This window comes from Strix uralensis, chromosome 28, assembly GCF_047716275.1.
Source record: "Strix uralensis isolate ZFMK-TIS-50842 chromosome 28, bStrUra1, whole genome shotgun sequence".
NCBI lineage: Eukaryota > Metazoa > Chordata > Aves > Strigiformes > Strigidae > Strix > Strix uralensis.
Window position 1 is genome coordinate 951,173 of NC_133999.1, and position 13,344 is coordinate 964,516.

The 13,344-nt window shown below is 61.2% G+C and overlaps 1 protein-coding gene across 5 annotated transcripts in view; it reads right to left on the reverse strand.

The window, feature by feature from the left end:
• Window positions 1-13,344, reverse strand: part of TACC1 (transforming acidic coiled-coil containing protein 1) — a 29,661-nt gene that overhangs the window by 2,839 nt on the left and 13,478 nt on the right. For 4 of the 5 annotated variants that reach the window (XM_074852072.1, XM_074852071.1, XM_074852073.1 and 1 more), the window contains 10 exons: window positions 10,090-11,137; window positions 8,534-8,569; window positions 6,202-6,262; window positions 5,714-5,912; window positions 4,208-4,263; window positions 1,693-1,827; window positions 1,453-1,529; window positions 1,091-1,134; window positions 837-997; window positions 220-326 (listed from right to left, as the gene is read on the reverse strand). In XM_074852072.1, coding sequence (XP_074708173.1) covers window positions 220-326; window positions 837-997; window positions 1,091-1,134; window positions 1,453-1,529; window positions 1,693-1,827; window positions 4,208-4,263; window positions 5,714-5,912; window positions 6,202-6,262; window positions 8,534-8,569; window positions 10,090-10,886 — 1,673 coding nt within the window. In that variant the 5' untranslated portion in view covers window positions 10,887-11,137. The remainder of the gene's footprint in view (window positions 1-219; window positions 327-836; window positions 998-1,090; window positions 1,135-1,452; window positions 1,530-1,692; window positions 1,828-4,207; window positions 4,264-5,713; window positions 5,913-6,201; window positions 6,263-8,533; window positions 8,570-10,089; window positions 11,138-13,344) is intronic. The other variant, XM_074852070.1, reaches the window with a different exon arrangement.

Sequence of the window (13,344 nt, forward strand, 5' to 3'; positions counted from 1 at the left end):
CCTCTGCTTCCCCACTGAAAACAACTAAGCTGAGCTCAGAGAACCCATCCAGGGGGTTGTGCTGGCTTACTTACAGCCGCTTGAAGTCACTTGAGCCCGAGGTTGTGGAAGGCAGCTTTTCACATCGATGAGCTCCTGCCTTCCAACCTCAGGAAAGCCAAGTGCAGACACTGCCCTACAAGGGCTTTAAACACCCAGCAACGTCGCGCATGACCTTACTTGTCTAATTTTTCTTCTGCGTGGACTTTCAGGGCCTGATACCGCTGCTCTTCTTGCTTGACCCGGGTTAAATAATCTTGAGCACACTTCTTCAGAGCTTCTTCATTCTGGAAAAAAAAAAAGTACATCCATCTGCATGGAGACTGAGGACAGAGATGTTGCTCTGACGGGATGATGTATCCTCTTCTGAGTGTAAAAGAAAAAGGCTTTAAATAGACACAGCTTCTCCCTTATGCTGGAGCCCCTTATCCAGCTTGGCAGCATGGAAAAACGGTGCCTAGATGGAGGTAGGGTTTTTTGGGGCGCTTTGCCCTGGCACCTCCTCTTCCCTCGGCTCTGCCCAGGGCACGACGCTCCGCGGCCGCGCCGGGGAGGAGTGCAGAGAAGAGCCGGAGAACCCCACACCGGCTTCCCAGGGAGCCTGAAAGACTCTTTGCTCGTGTATCGGACAGCGGGCAGAGGGAAGGCAGCCAGTTGTTCTCTGGGCACGGGCCAGGGCATTTGAGGCAGCACAGCGGGATGGGAGAGCCGTGGGGACGGGGGGGGGCAGTGCTGCACGGGAACGCTGCGTCCAGGGACCAGGGCTGCAGGGAGACAGAGGAAACCAAGGCGAGGACCTTCTTAAAGCCTTCTAGGACGCCCTTCAGGTTTTCGTATCTCCTGAAGAGATCCGACAGGGACCTCTCCACCGAGTTTAGGTCTGCCAGAGCCTGGTCCTTTTCCATCGTGAGCTGCTGCAGGTTCTTCTGGGACGTCATGTTTGTCCTCTGCTCATCCTCTGTGATGGAGAACAAGCAGCGGGGACACGGTGACTGAGCGGGGACGGCCGTGGCAGCCAGCTCCCCGCCCCAGCCCGGCAACGACCCCTTACCTATCATCTGGGCAATGGTCTTCTCATACTCAGCCACGATTTTCCTAGAAGGAAGGGAGAAAAAAAAGCAGATGAGAGGCAGCATTTTTTTTTTTTTTTGCAGACACACACCTACAGCTCTGCGGCCAGCGAACGGCCCCAGAGGCAGCCCCAGCAGCAGCCTGCCTGTGCTAACACCTTGGGGTTTTATCCTGCAACAAAGAAACCATCAGGCTCGACACGGCACAAGCACAGAGACGACACGTCCCCCGGCGATGCCGAGCCGTATCCTCCCGTTACGGCCCCGCTAACCCAGCTCCCAGCGGGCAGCACGCAGAGCACGGCGCTGCACAAGAGCGAGCGTGCGAGGAGAAGGCTTTTACCTCATCTCTAAGACTTCCTGGCGGCTCTCTTCATATTTCTTCTTCCACTCGTTTGCTTCGATCTCCTTGGTGATTATCTAGGTTGCAGCAAACACAGCACCCTCGGGACACGCTCTGGGTGGTTTCCCTTGCTGCCCCATGCCTGCGAGGCGCAGGGGACCAGACCCCCCCCACACCCCCCGGGCAGAGCGGAGCTGCCCTCGCTCCCCCCGCAGCAGCCGGGGGGGCTCCGGCCGTTACCTCCTCCCTGATGAGCGTGAGCACAGCCGTCTTCTCGGATTCACTCAGGCAGATGCCATCCAGGGGATTCTCGCTCCTGCTCACGCTGGTGACAGCCGTGGGGGACTTGTCCATGGAGCACAGCCCGGGATTGCCCTGGGGGGAATCATCCAGCCGGGATGCTGCGTGGCTTTTCTTTTCACCCCGCTTCCCCTGCTTGGGGTGTTCTCCCCCATTTTATCAGCCTCTGTTTGGGCACTGAACCTCCCTACCTGCACACCGACAGCTCAGAGCCTGGTGCCAGACACCCGGCAGAGACCATATGGGGTTTTTTTCATGCACTTTCTGCCCAGTCCCTTGCCAGGAGCCGGGGCTGCGCCGCAGGACACCTGCGGGCTTGGCACGGCAAAGGAGAGACCCGGCAAAGGCCCATTTCGGAAGAGAGAGACCCAGCTCTGAGCAGAGACGCGCTCACATCTGACATCACTTTCCCCCGTGGCTGGTTTAAAAATATCTCCAGCCTGGAGGATCTTTGCTGACTGTGAGGCACAGGCGGGGGGTCTGCAAGGGTCTGGGTCGCCTGTCCCTGTCACCTCCCGGTCAGGCAGAGACATCGCTGACGCATCCGAACTGCTGCCGGGATGTTTGCGGGGCCTCGCTGATCGCCCCGAATGCACAGCGGGGCTGGCGGGGGGACCAGGCTTCACCCCCTGCAGAGCCCCGAGGCTGCTCCTGCTCCCCTCCCATCCCATGGTGCCCCAGCTGCCCAGGAGAGCCCCGAAATCAGAGATGCTCACACAGAGGCTCCCGGCACCTCCTGTTTCCATGACGGGAGCTCCTACGAGGGCCAAGGTGGTTGTACCCCCATGGCTCGCTGCTTTCTCCCCCCAGACCCCAGCTCCTCTGCACCAGTGCTGCAGGCACAGGGACCAAACTGGGCGGAGTGCTCAGCCCCGTGACCCAGGCGCCCAGCCCTGCCTGGATGCCAGCCCCAACCCTTCCCTCGGGGGGTCCTGCAGCCTGAAAGGCCTCCAGAAAATCCAACCAAGATTTACACCACCGCCCATTCCTCCTTTTATCGCCCCAGCCGAGTGACAGCCCTGTGCAGCCATCTCCTTGGGAACCAGCTGCCAGGCCATAAATAGAGAAGTGCTTCGGAGGAGGCAGTCTGCTTCTGCCGTGTTTTGGAAACGAGAGCACGAAAGCGCTTCTCCCCCTCCCCTCCTCCCCTGCGCTCCGACTGCTGCTCAGGCCCCAGCACCGCCGGGCCCCCCACGGGGGCTTGCGGGCAAGCGATGGCTGGTGGCAGGAGCCACCCCCGGGGGCAGGTTTGGGTCCGGGCAGCCCAACCCGGGGAGGTTCAGTGGTTCTGGCAGCAGCTCCCCCAGCAGCCCCCAAAAGCACCTCAACGCCTGCGAGCGCCTCTGCCCACTGCCCGTCCCACCACAAACCCACGCGGGGGTTTCGGGATGACCCGGCTCGGCGGGGGGCGCACAGCCTGCCCACGCTCCCCACACAAAGGTTCACTTTGCCTCACGCCCTTGCAGGGTTTAGCACAGTTAAAGCTGTCTCAGAGACGCTAATTTTGCTGACGTTGCTAATCTCACTGTCATCTGCTGCCACCCCAGCAGCTTTGCCCAGGGGCGACTAAGCGGGCACAGGGTCCCCCCTGCAGCCGAGGGGTCTTGGGGCCACTCCAAAGGCTCCGTGGGGCACACGGGGGTGCCCCTGGGCAGATGTGCCACTGCCGGGGTGCCAGGGTCACTGGTGGCTGCAGAGTCAGGGCTTGTTTTACTGATCCCCTCATCGCCCTGTCAGCCGCCTCCCCGAAAGCAGCGTCTGGGGATCCCTCGCAGGACACGCAGGCGCCAGCCGGCCGTCGGAGCCAGCCCTGGACTCCTGCACCTCAGACACAGCCCCCGGCCGCGGCTCGGCCCTTCCCCGTGATCTCCTCTGCCCTTTCTCTGTCGTTCAGGCTCTTCCGAACGCAGCGTTTGCTCTCGCCGCCCTCCCACGGCCGCAGCCCCGCTCCCTCCCCAGCGCCTCTCCCTCCCACCCACGAGCAGCAGCACCCACCGGGAAGGAGCCGTCCTCTGCCAGGCTCCTCCGGGCCTGACGGGAAATCGCCGCTGTTTTTATCAAGTCCCCGCGGGGCCTTTTCAAGGATTTTAGCTCACAAAGAAACTAATTTCAGAGAGGTTGTGGCAGCACATCTGGGATTAGCAGCAACGTTTGCTGCAGCTTCCCCCCAGCCCTCTGCACCGTGGGGCAGGCAGGAGCATCAGCCAGTGACACACCAGTGCCGGCACAGCCGCCCCAGTGCCACACCAGTGCCGGCACAGCCGCCCCAGTGCCACGCCAGTGCCGGCACAGCCATCCCAGTGCCACACCAGTGCCGGCACAGCCGCCCCAGTGTCACACCAGTGCCGGCACAGCCACCCCAGTGCCACGCCAGCCCAGCCACCCCAGCGCCACACCAGTTCAGCCGCCCTGAGGCTCCCTGCAGGCGAGGGAGGAGGAAGCAAGAGGCACTCACAGGGAAGATGCCAGGCCCATCCTTTTCCGTCTGCTTGGAGATCTCCTTTTCAAAGCCTAAAGACAAGGAAATACAACCTTTTAGCTACCTGGGGATGAGACCCTGGCAGCACATGCAGATCTGCTGGCACGCAGAGGGGCACCCCCAAGCCTCTACATCCCCTTTTGGGGAGCTTCCCCTCCCAAAAGGCTGCTTTGCCCCCAGCTCCTGCCCTTGCCGGGAGGTCGCATCCTGCACCCCTGTCAGCCTCCCTCCCACACTCCCCAGTGCAGAATCCAACACTCCCCTCTGGTGGTAGCTCAGCCCCGTGCCTGTGTCCCCAGAGCTGCCACCCGCCACCAGCCATTCCGGGGACCACGGGGGGCTGAGGAGGAGGAGGAGGAATGGAGATGTACAGGGTCGTTCTGCACTTTGCATCCCTGGGGTGAAGCCCAGCTGCTGGGGCCACTCCAAATAGCACAAGCCTCATCCCACGCCAGCTGGGCCCAGCGTCCTCCGCCGGGGCTGCCCCAAGGCTCCTGCTATTCTTAACAGCAGCCGAGAGGAGATAAAAGCCGTCTCCTCCCGCCTGCAGCGTGCGGGACGTGCTGCCGTCTCACATAGCACGGGAGATAATTTATGAACCTCACTCAAACGACCAGAGACATGACTGGCTCTTTGTGTGTTAACTGGGCAGAGAGGAGCGCACTGCGAGAGCCAAGAAAGGAAGGAGGAAACGTAGCACTGGCGGCTGCAGATTCCCCCCATTTCTCCCCATTTATCCCTGCGCCCTGGTCGGCGGCCGCTTCCCACAGCTCACGGCACCGTCCCTGCAGCCAGCACCGAGCCCGTGCACCCCTGCCTGGCCCTCCGAGAGGAGCAGCAATAAATAAAACCTCCCAGTCTCCCTGCTGACGATCAGATTTTTCCTCCCTTGGGAGACAAAGGACTGCTCTCCTCCCCTGAGAGCCTGCAGCTCTGCACAGCATTCAGGAGAAGCGATTAATGGGTGCAAACCTTCGGCGCGGTGACTGCTCCTGCTTGCACCTATAACTTTGCTATTGATTACATGTCATGTTGCCTGGCTTTTAATTATTTTTTAATTATTTTTTTAATGGATTGGTCAGAGGCTAATTACATAGGAGACTGACAGCAAAATGCATCAGCGGAGGGGACACTGAGAGCTCCACCACCCGCAGCCCTCGTGCCAGGGCGCGGCGGGAGCATCGCGGCGGCACGGCCTGCGACGGCTCGGCCCTCGGCTCGCAGGGAGCCCCGCCGGCCCGGGCAGCACCACGGGGCTCTGCACCGAGAGACTCTGAGTCACCACAGCCTGTACCACGAGTTTTCCATGATGGAAATAGATAAACAGTTGGAGGGTTCATTATAACCTGCCGGAGCCTTTAGTCAGTGTAAATAAACTGCCATGAAGCTGCGTTGCCTCAACAGCACCAGTTCATGGCGGGAGGCTGCGGGTTGCCTGGGGGCACACAGGGCCCATCCCCAGAGGCAGGAGACGCTCCTCACCTCCCTCCACGCCGTGCTTCGCCGCCGGCACCGGGACGTTCGAGCACTCGAAGTACTCCAGGTCATCTTCTGGCTCGGCTTTCTTCTCCAGCCCGGCCGGTTTCTGCGCGGAGGTGGTGGAGGCCAGCTTCTCCTCGTCCGTGGCACGTCCATCCCGATTTGCAATATCTGGGATCTCCGAGATCAACGTTCCTTCATCCTGCGGGATCAAGGCATGCGGTTAGGCGGGACCGAGCTAATCCAGCCAGGCTGCTGGACGGTCCGTGGAGAGCAGAAGGAGGCTCAGCATCACCCCCAAGCTGCTCCCCAGCAGCTCCTCTGCAGGATTTGGCAGAGGGAAACACACCGTGGCAGGAAAAGAAGTGATTTCGGGGAACCAGCCCTTGGGACAGGTGCTGCTGCAGGCACGGGCCAGCCCAGCACTCCCCACGCCGCCATCCCGCCCCCCAACACCCAGCCAGCAGCTCCCGGGGTCGGATCCCAGGTACCTGAGTGCAGACGTCCAGGGCCAGGGGCTGCGTCTCGTACGGCTTCACCTTGCAGCCGCTCCTGCAGAGGAGAGAGAAGCGGCCGGCTGAGGTGGGGGCTCGCGGGGGCTGTGTGGGGAGGGGGGCAGGGGTGTGTGCGAGACAGCCCAAGCAAGGGGAGGCAGCCCCAGCACTAGCATTGCACCCCGCCGCGTGCCAGCAACCCCACTCACCAGTGAAATATCAAGGCAGAGCAAGTTCTGGAGCGAACAGGAGGAACAAGCAAACAAAACAGACGACTACAGAGCAACAGGGTTTGTGTTGGAGGTGTTTATTCCCGTTGACGGTAGGGAGAAAGGGCCCCGGGGGGGGCAATCGACACAGAAAGGTTCCCCTTGCTGCGCCCTCGCCCCGTGCGTCCAGCACGACGGCATCCCCAGGTCGCAGCGCACGTTGAATTTCTGCAGGAAGGAACCATTTCCCGGCCGTCTCACGGCCTGTCCCCGCAGCTGGAGGTTTGTCCGGGATGTCTCCGCAGCCTCCGCGTGTCTCCCACGGGCCAGGGGCCGAGGGCTGCTGGTCAGAGCTCTGCCTGAGGGGGGGCACCGGCTGCAGACGCTGCCCCAGGGAGAAGGGCCTCGCCCATGGGGGGAGTTTAGCTCAGGCTGATCTTGCAGGTGGTCCCGTGGCTGGATGTGAGGAAACTCTCCCTGAATTTCCTCCCGTGTTCCTCCAAAGGTGCCGTCCTGGAGCATCCCGACACTCCGGGCACCCGCATCTTGAAGTGGCCCGAGACAGCGGAGGGACAAGTCCCGGGGGGAGCGGCCACGCGTGGCACAGGGTCCGTGACTGAGGAGCCCGCGACGAGGTGACGCGCATCCCCTCCCGCATCTCACCGCCCTCTCGCTCCGCGTTTATCCGTCGCTCACGGCTCGCTGCCCTGCCCGAACCCACCAGAAGACAGATACTCGCTCAGCCGGGGGCAGCTCGTGGCACAGCCCGCTGCGGGTTCCTGGGGAGGGATCTCTGCCTCCAGACTCGGCGCTCCCCGCCACGGGGACACGGGCAGGGGCCCAGCGTTGCAGCGAGCAGTTCCTAGGTTTAAAGAATCGCCCCCACCCACTTCACCCTCCAGCCCCCCCGTCCCATCGCACAACGAGTGGATGTTTTATCTGCACGCGATCACGCACACATGGGTCAGACTGAAAAATCGCTCTTGGCTAAACCGCAGCTCGCCGTGTCCTTACCCACCTCTGCTCTGCACCACCTCCCAGGGCCAGGGTCATCTGGTAGCTGTTTTGATCTCCCCCCCTACACCAACACCAAGGTCACAGCTCTGTAATTGAAGGGGATGGGGAAATGGGGAGAAGACAGCCCAGGCTGACGGCCCCGGCTCTGCCCCATGAGGATCACACAGAGATCAGGAACTAAGCCCAGCACGCTCCTTCCTCCGACCCTCCCTACACGAGAGCAGAGCCCAGACAAGTCCAGATGGTCCTGGGGGAGGGTGACAACCTGCAAGAGACACCGAGCATGTCCAGGAGACTAAATGGGGGTGACCCTGGTCCCTCCTGCGTCCCTCCCCGTGGGATGGAAGCGCAGGGCAGCAGCCAGCCCGGGGGGGCAGGGCATGGGGCACTCGATATTTCACTGGCATCCCACCGGGGGGCTGCTCGTGCCGGGGTACAGCAGCACAGGTCACAGGGCAGCGGACGAAGGTGGCTTTACTCGAGCCGTGCGTTCTAACCCGTCCAGGATCCCGCAGACCAGCTCCGCCGCCCTGGCTTTGGGCACCGGAGGGATGCTCGAGGGGAGAACCACGAGCAAACCAGCTCTGGCAGCCGCCAAAGATCTAAAGAGCCCTGTCTGGAGCTGGCTGGGAGGGCAAAGCTCCCCTGGCCTGGCAGCTCCCGACTCCCAGCTGATTCCTTCCACCCTACCCCCCTACAGCAGCGGCCTCCCTGGGGGTTTTGCGTGGGAGGGGGTATAAGTCACCCTCATCTCCAGAACTAAAATCTACCCGTCTTTGCAGGGACCCGGCTTGCCCAGGAGCCTGCTCCCCCCCTCTTTAGGTGACGCGTGGGTTTTGAGTGCTTGTACATCATCAGAAGGCGCTGCGAGTCGGCATGCTGCGAGAGCCAGCTCTCCTCTCCCCAGGCCCTGGCCAGGCTAAGCTGCCCCGCGGGGGGGACCCCAGAGCTGCGGGGCACAAATCAGACAGCGGAGAGCACAAGTCGGAGGGCAAAGAGGAGCCTGCATGCCATGGAGACAAGTGGGGCCAGCACACACCCAGAGAGAGAGGACAAAAACCAGCAAAGGAAAAGAAGAAAGAAATACAGAAGAGAGTACTTACAACAGAAAACAGAGAAATTTCACTTGTTCAGTAGTCCTGATGCACCAAAGCATGGACAGGGAGAGAGACAGACAGATGGAGAGAAGAAGAACGTGTGAAAAGACCTGGATATTAACCCTCATCTGGAGAAGCACAGCGAGTTGCCCAGCTCTGTCTTTTTTAGAAGGAACACACAAATATAGGATGCCCTGATTCTGCATTTGCTATTCGCGGCAGCAGGGTGAGATTCAACCACAAACCCCGCTGCGGGGAGGTGAGGGCCCAGAGCAGCCCGTGCTGCTCCGAGCTGACGGGGAGGGAGCCTGAAAATTCCCCGCTGCCTCCCCTCACCAGCAGCTCCTGCTCGCCCGCGGCCACATGCAGGAACACCAACTCTTAAAAAAACCCTTATCAACTCTTTGCAAAGTATTTCTGGAAGAAAAACATCCAACATACCCTTATTTTGGCCTGCTAGGTTTTATCTGTTCTCTGTGCAAAACCCCACTCTAGTTTTCCCACCAAAGAATCCAGTAGCCAAGCGACGGCTTGTTTTGGTTTTACTGCCAAAGCAGCCACAAACTCTGCACTCCTAAAATTTCCCCTTTTAAGCTTATTTCTTGCTTTTGCTTTCAACTGGTTCCAATTACCCATGTTAAGCGCAATCACAAATTATAGTGGAAGGACCCAAAATTGGCTGGGCAATCGCTCCCTCGTGCAATATCCCCTCTGCTTCCCTCGGCCGCTCAGCGACCTGTGGGGGGGGCAGGTAGAGCTAAGCCCGGCTCAGCAGCAGCTGCCTTCAACGTCAGGCTGAGACTCCAGCGCTGCCCAGGCACAGGCTGGAGGACGTTTCTGATACAACAGGTGAAATATCAAGAAAACAGCAAGGTTTAGCCACTAAACCTGTTCCCAGAGGAGAGAACACTGTCTGCATTCCCTGGAGGCACTGTCAAACGCCACCATCTACACGGGGGTTTTAAAGTGCAGGAACTAAAAATGCACTGAAATAGTTCAGCAAGGGCCAACAAGCTCCCCACCGCCTGTGCAGATGTGGTAAAGGCAACAAACCATCTGCCTGTTCAACCTCTATTCTCTTCCCCTGTTATAAAATGAGCGATTCAGTGGCAGCTCACAAAATGTCTCAGCAGCATCTGATTAACCAGAACGGCACCCACACGCTCCCGAAGAATCCTCCGAACCCTCACGCCTGCTTGGCAAACCCCGCGGGCTCAAGCCTCCGCTACGGGTTTGCTCTGACTCCACGACCCTACAGCACCTGCACCCCGACCCCGCGAGCTGGAGTCCCCCGGGGGTTTCCAAAGAGGTCATCCTGCGGAGCGGGTCCCGATCCAGCCCTCCCCACTCTCTCCGGGACACTTGTCCCTCTCCTCCCGTCTGCCTCTGAGCGACCGGGGTGCTGGCAGGGAGAGGGGAGCTGCCCCTCCGCCGGGATAAAACCGGGGCGGCAGCAGAACCCGAGGTGCACGTCAGTATTTCAGGGAAGGCACCGGCACCGCTGCTGTGCCCGTGCGGGGGACGGCGGGGGCTGCCCCCTCTCCGCGCACACCAGCACTCACGTTATCAGGCGCGACTTGGGCTTCTTCGGGGAGTCTCTGCCTTTCAGGAGATCATCCTGCACCTCCAGTGTCTGGGACTCGAGGATTTCGTTGAGGCTGTTATCGGCGGTGGGGCAGGAGTCAGCGGCGGTGCTGGCGAGGGTCTTGGTGGGCTTAAACGGATCCACAGAGTCAAAGTTATCGGGGTCAAACTGGTACGAGCCCTTGGGGACAGTCGGCGAGTTTTGCAGCGCTGAGTTGCCATCGAAGGGGTTGAGACTTGGGCTGTCCCAGAGCGCAGGACCCCGCCGGGGAGAGCCCCGGGGGGGCAGCGGCTCTGTGGGACCCCTCTCCGCATCCTCGGCTGGTTTCTTGGGGGACTCTCGGTGTCTCTTCGGCGTGAGCTTGCTGGCCGGGATCCTGCTGCCCTTCCTGGGCGCAGCCCTCCTGGCCTCCACGCTCTCGCCTCCCTCCGTAAAATCGACCTCGGGATTCGGGACCTGCCCTTTGGGCTCCGCGGCCGGGTCCCCCCGCAGCTCACCGGGGGGGAGGCGGCGCGGGGCTGCCGGGGGGGAGCTCTGCAGCCGGCAGCCCCCTGCCTCAAAGGGGTTTACACTCTCATCGTACCGCTCGGGGTCGAACGGGTAGGACGCTTGGGGCACCAGCGTCTCCTCCGTGGTTTCTTCTGTTTTCCTCCCCAGAGAAGGCGTTTTCCCGTCCCCGCGCTGGCCCCGGCTGGGCGAGCACTCGCAGGCCAGGCCATCAGCCGTCGGCTCCCCCAGCCCCGTGCTGGCATCTGCCGCGGCCTCTCCCGACATGCCCCGCTCCTGGGCAGCTCTGCCCGCATGGGGCACCGGGGCCGGCTCTGCGGGGGGCCCGGCGGCGCAGCCAGCGCCAGCCCCGCTTCCCGGCGCCGTCAGGGACCAGCCTTCAGGGTCAGGTTCCCCTTTAGTATCCCAGTTGGCTTTAGGGGCTCCGATCTCCGGTTGAGCCTCATCTTTGGGGTGCTTCCCAGGCGAGCTGTCCCAGCCGGCTTCCCCTACCAGCAGGTCACCATGGCCACTTGGCTCTGAAAAGATAAAAGGAGCTGGTTAAACCCCCGCCTGCCGTGCACCCCCTTCCAGAGGGGCTTCTCTCCCCTCCTCACAGCTGCTCCAGGGTCAGGTTTTATGGGGGATCCACTGACCCAAAGCTCAGCTTCCCCCCCTGCCAGAACAACTGCACAACCCTGGCTTCATGCACTTTCTGCAAAATTTGAAGCCCATGAACACAGTGGAGAAAACGCACATAAATTACACGCTGGGGGCAACGGAGCCCCCGGGGGGAAGCGTTGCCTGCACCACGCCAGCACATCTACCAACATCTCCATTTATGCCTCTCCTCTCCCCACCACTTGCTCCCACCCAGCATGGCAGCACCAGAGGGGCTTCACAAACCCCAGAGGCTCCCGAGGGGCTTCACAAACCCCAGAGGCTCCCGAGGGCCGGACACCAGCTGGGCCCAGCCGCGGGACGGCTGCTGCCAGGGCAGAAAGGCTTGTATCCAAGTGAGTCCCTGCTCACCTGGGCAGAGAGTTAAGAACTACTGGGAGGATTTCAGGGAAGCACGACATGAGAAACCACCACGAAACGTGAATAAGCAGGTCCCGGGTGAATGGGAAGGGGATGTGTGCTTACTGAATAAGCAGGTAACAGGCTGCAGCGGGGGGTTGCGGGTCAGTCACCCGCAGGCGGCTGGTGCCAGCACTGCAGAGCTGGATGTGAACAGGGCAGAGACACAAAAACTGCTCCCCGGGACTTGGCCACTGCTCCCCGAGGTGGGGGAGTGGGTCTGTCAGCACGGCTGCCCTCCCTCACACCCCAGCTCTTGCTCTCTTATAGAGCCTCAGCCACCCCGACAGGCACCCGAGCCCACGCCAGGGCACGGCTCTGCCACCACCGGGGACACGCGGCCCTTGGGAGGGTCCCCCATAAACCAGGAGGGTCCCCCATAAACCAGGAGCTCCAGATACAGCAGCCACACGCGGTCGCCGCTCACAGACTGTCGCTGCAACGCATCGACACGAGGAGCCGAAGCACCGGGAGAGCGAAAACCTCGCGTGCATTTGGCGAGGGGGCGGGCAGGAGGGAAGGGGGGGCGCAGCAGAGCAATGGGACCCCCCAAATTGCAGCGAGCCTGGAGGAAGGGGCCTGTTGGCAGCAGGGTGCAGGCGCTGGAGCCGCTCTGCTCAGCACCGCGGCTGCCCGCAGCTCCCGTCCTGCCCACATGCTGCCTGCACCTCTGTCTGCAGAAACCCTGCCTGTGCGTTTACGCCAGGCTCACCGCGCTGCTGCCAGAGTTTCTTACTCACAATCCCGATCCATGACTTAATGACTATTACTCTGATCCCTTCCCCTAAATCCTTTTACTGTTTAATCTTTTCTTGGCTGTCAAGGGATGGGGAAGCTCATTATCTGCTGAGGCACCCTGAAAGCTACACCCAGCAAGCACCCAGAGCCAGGACCTCCGCACAGGCGTGAAAAAAAAGGGGAAAAAGAGGAGAAAACACCTGGTGTCACCTCCGCCCGCCTCATTCGCACCTCTTCTCCCCTATCTCAGCCAGGGACGGTGGCACAGAACGGGATGTTGGGGCGCTCAGCACCCATCGGGGAGCACGCAGGACCCACGGCTCTCGCTTTCCAGGCAGACGCAGCCCAGCCAGTTCCTCCAAGGACAGAACAAAACCAGTGCTCACCCAAGAACCAAACTGCTGTGAAAACCTGGCTGGGAACAGCGGCATGGGCGATGGAGAAACCTGCCTGTCCCCCTCCACTGCCGCAGCCCTGCCCAGGCACACGGGTGGCAGCTGCCCAGGGCACTCGCAGCGAGCGTGGCCCCGCTTTGCACGGGGGATGCCAGCGACGAGCTCCCACAGCCCCGAGCGAGTCTCCCTGGAAGGGCTGTTCCCATCGCAGCCATCTGCAACCAGCTCACGGCTGCTGGTGACCGGGCGAGTCACAGGCTGGCAGAAGAAAAGTGAATCAGGCAAATATCTGGTCCCCGGGCTAATCCAGGACACCAAGCCAGCAACCCTGACTCAGCTGATGGCTCGTGGTTTGCATAATTGATCTCTAGGATGCTAAAAGCCATGGCAATGAATCATGAGGGGCTGTGTGCTCCCTGAGACTGCAGAAAAAGCTCCCTCCGACTGCAAAAAAGCTCCGTCCAGATAGACATTGCCTTGCTGCCCCAGAAAATGCATCAGTAAACACAAATCCAGTGGATACGTACTTGGAG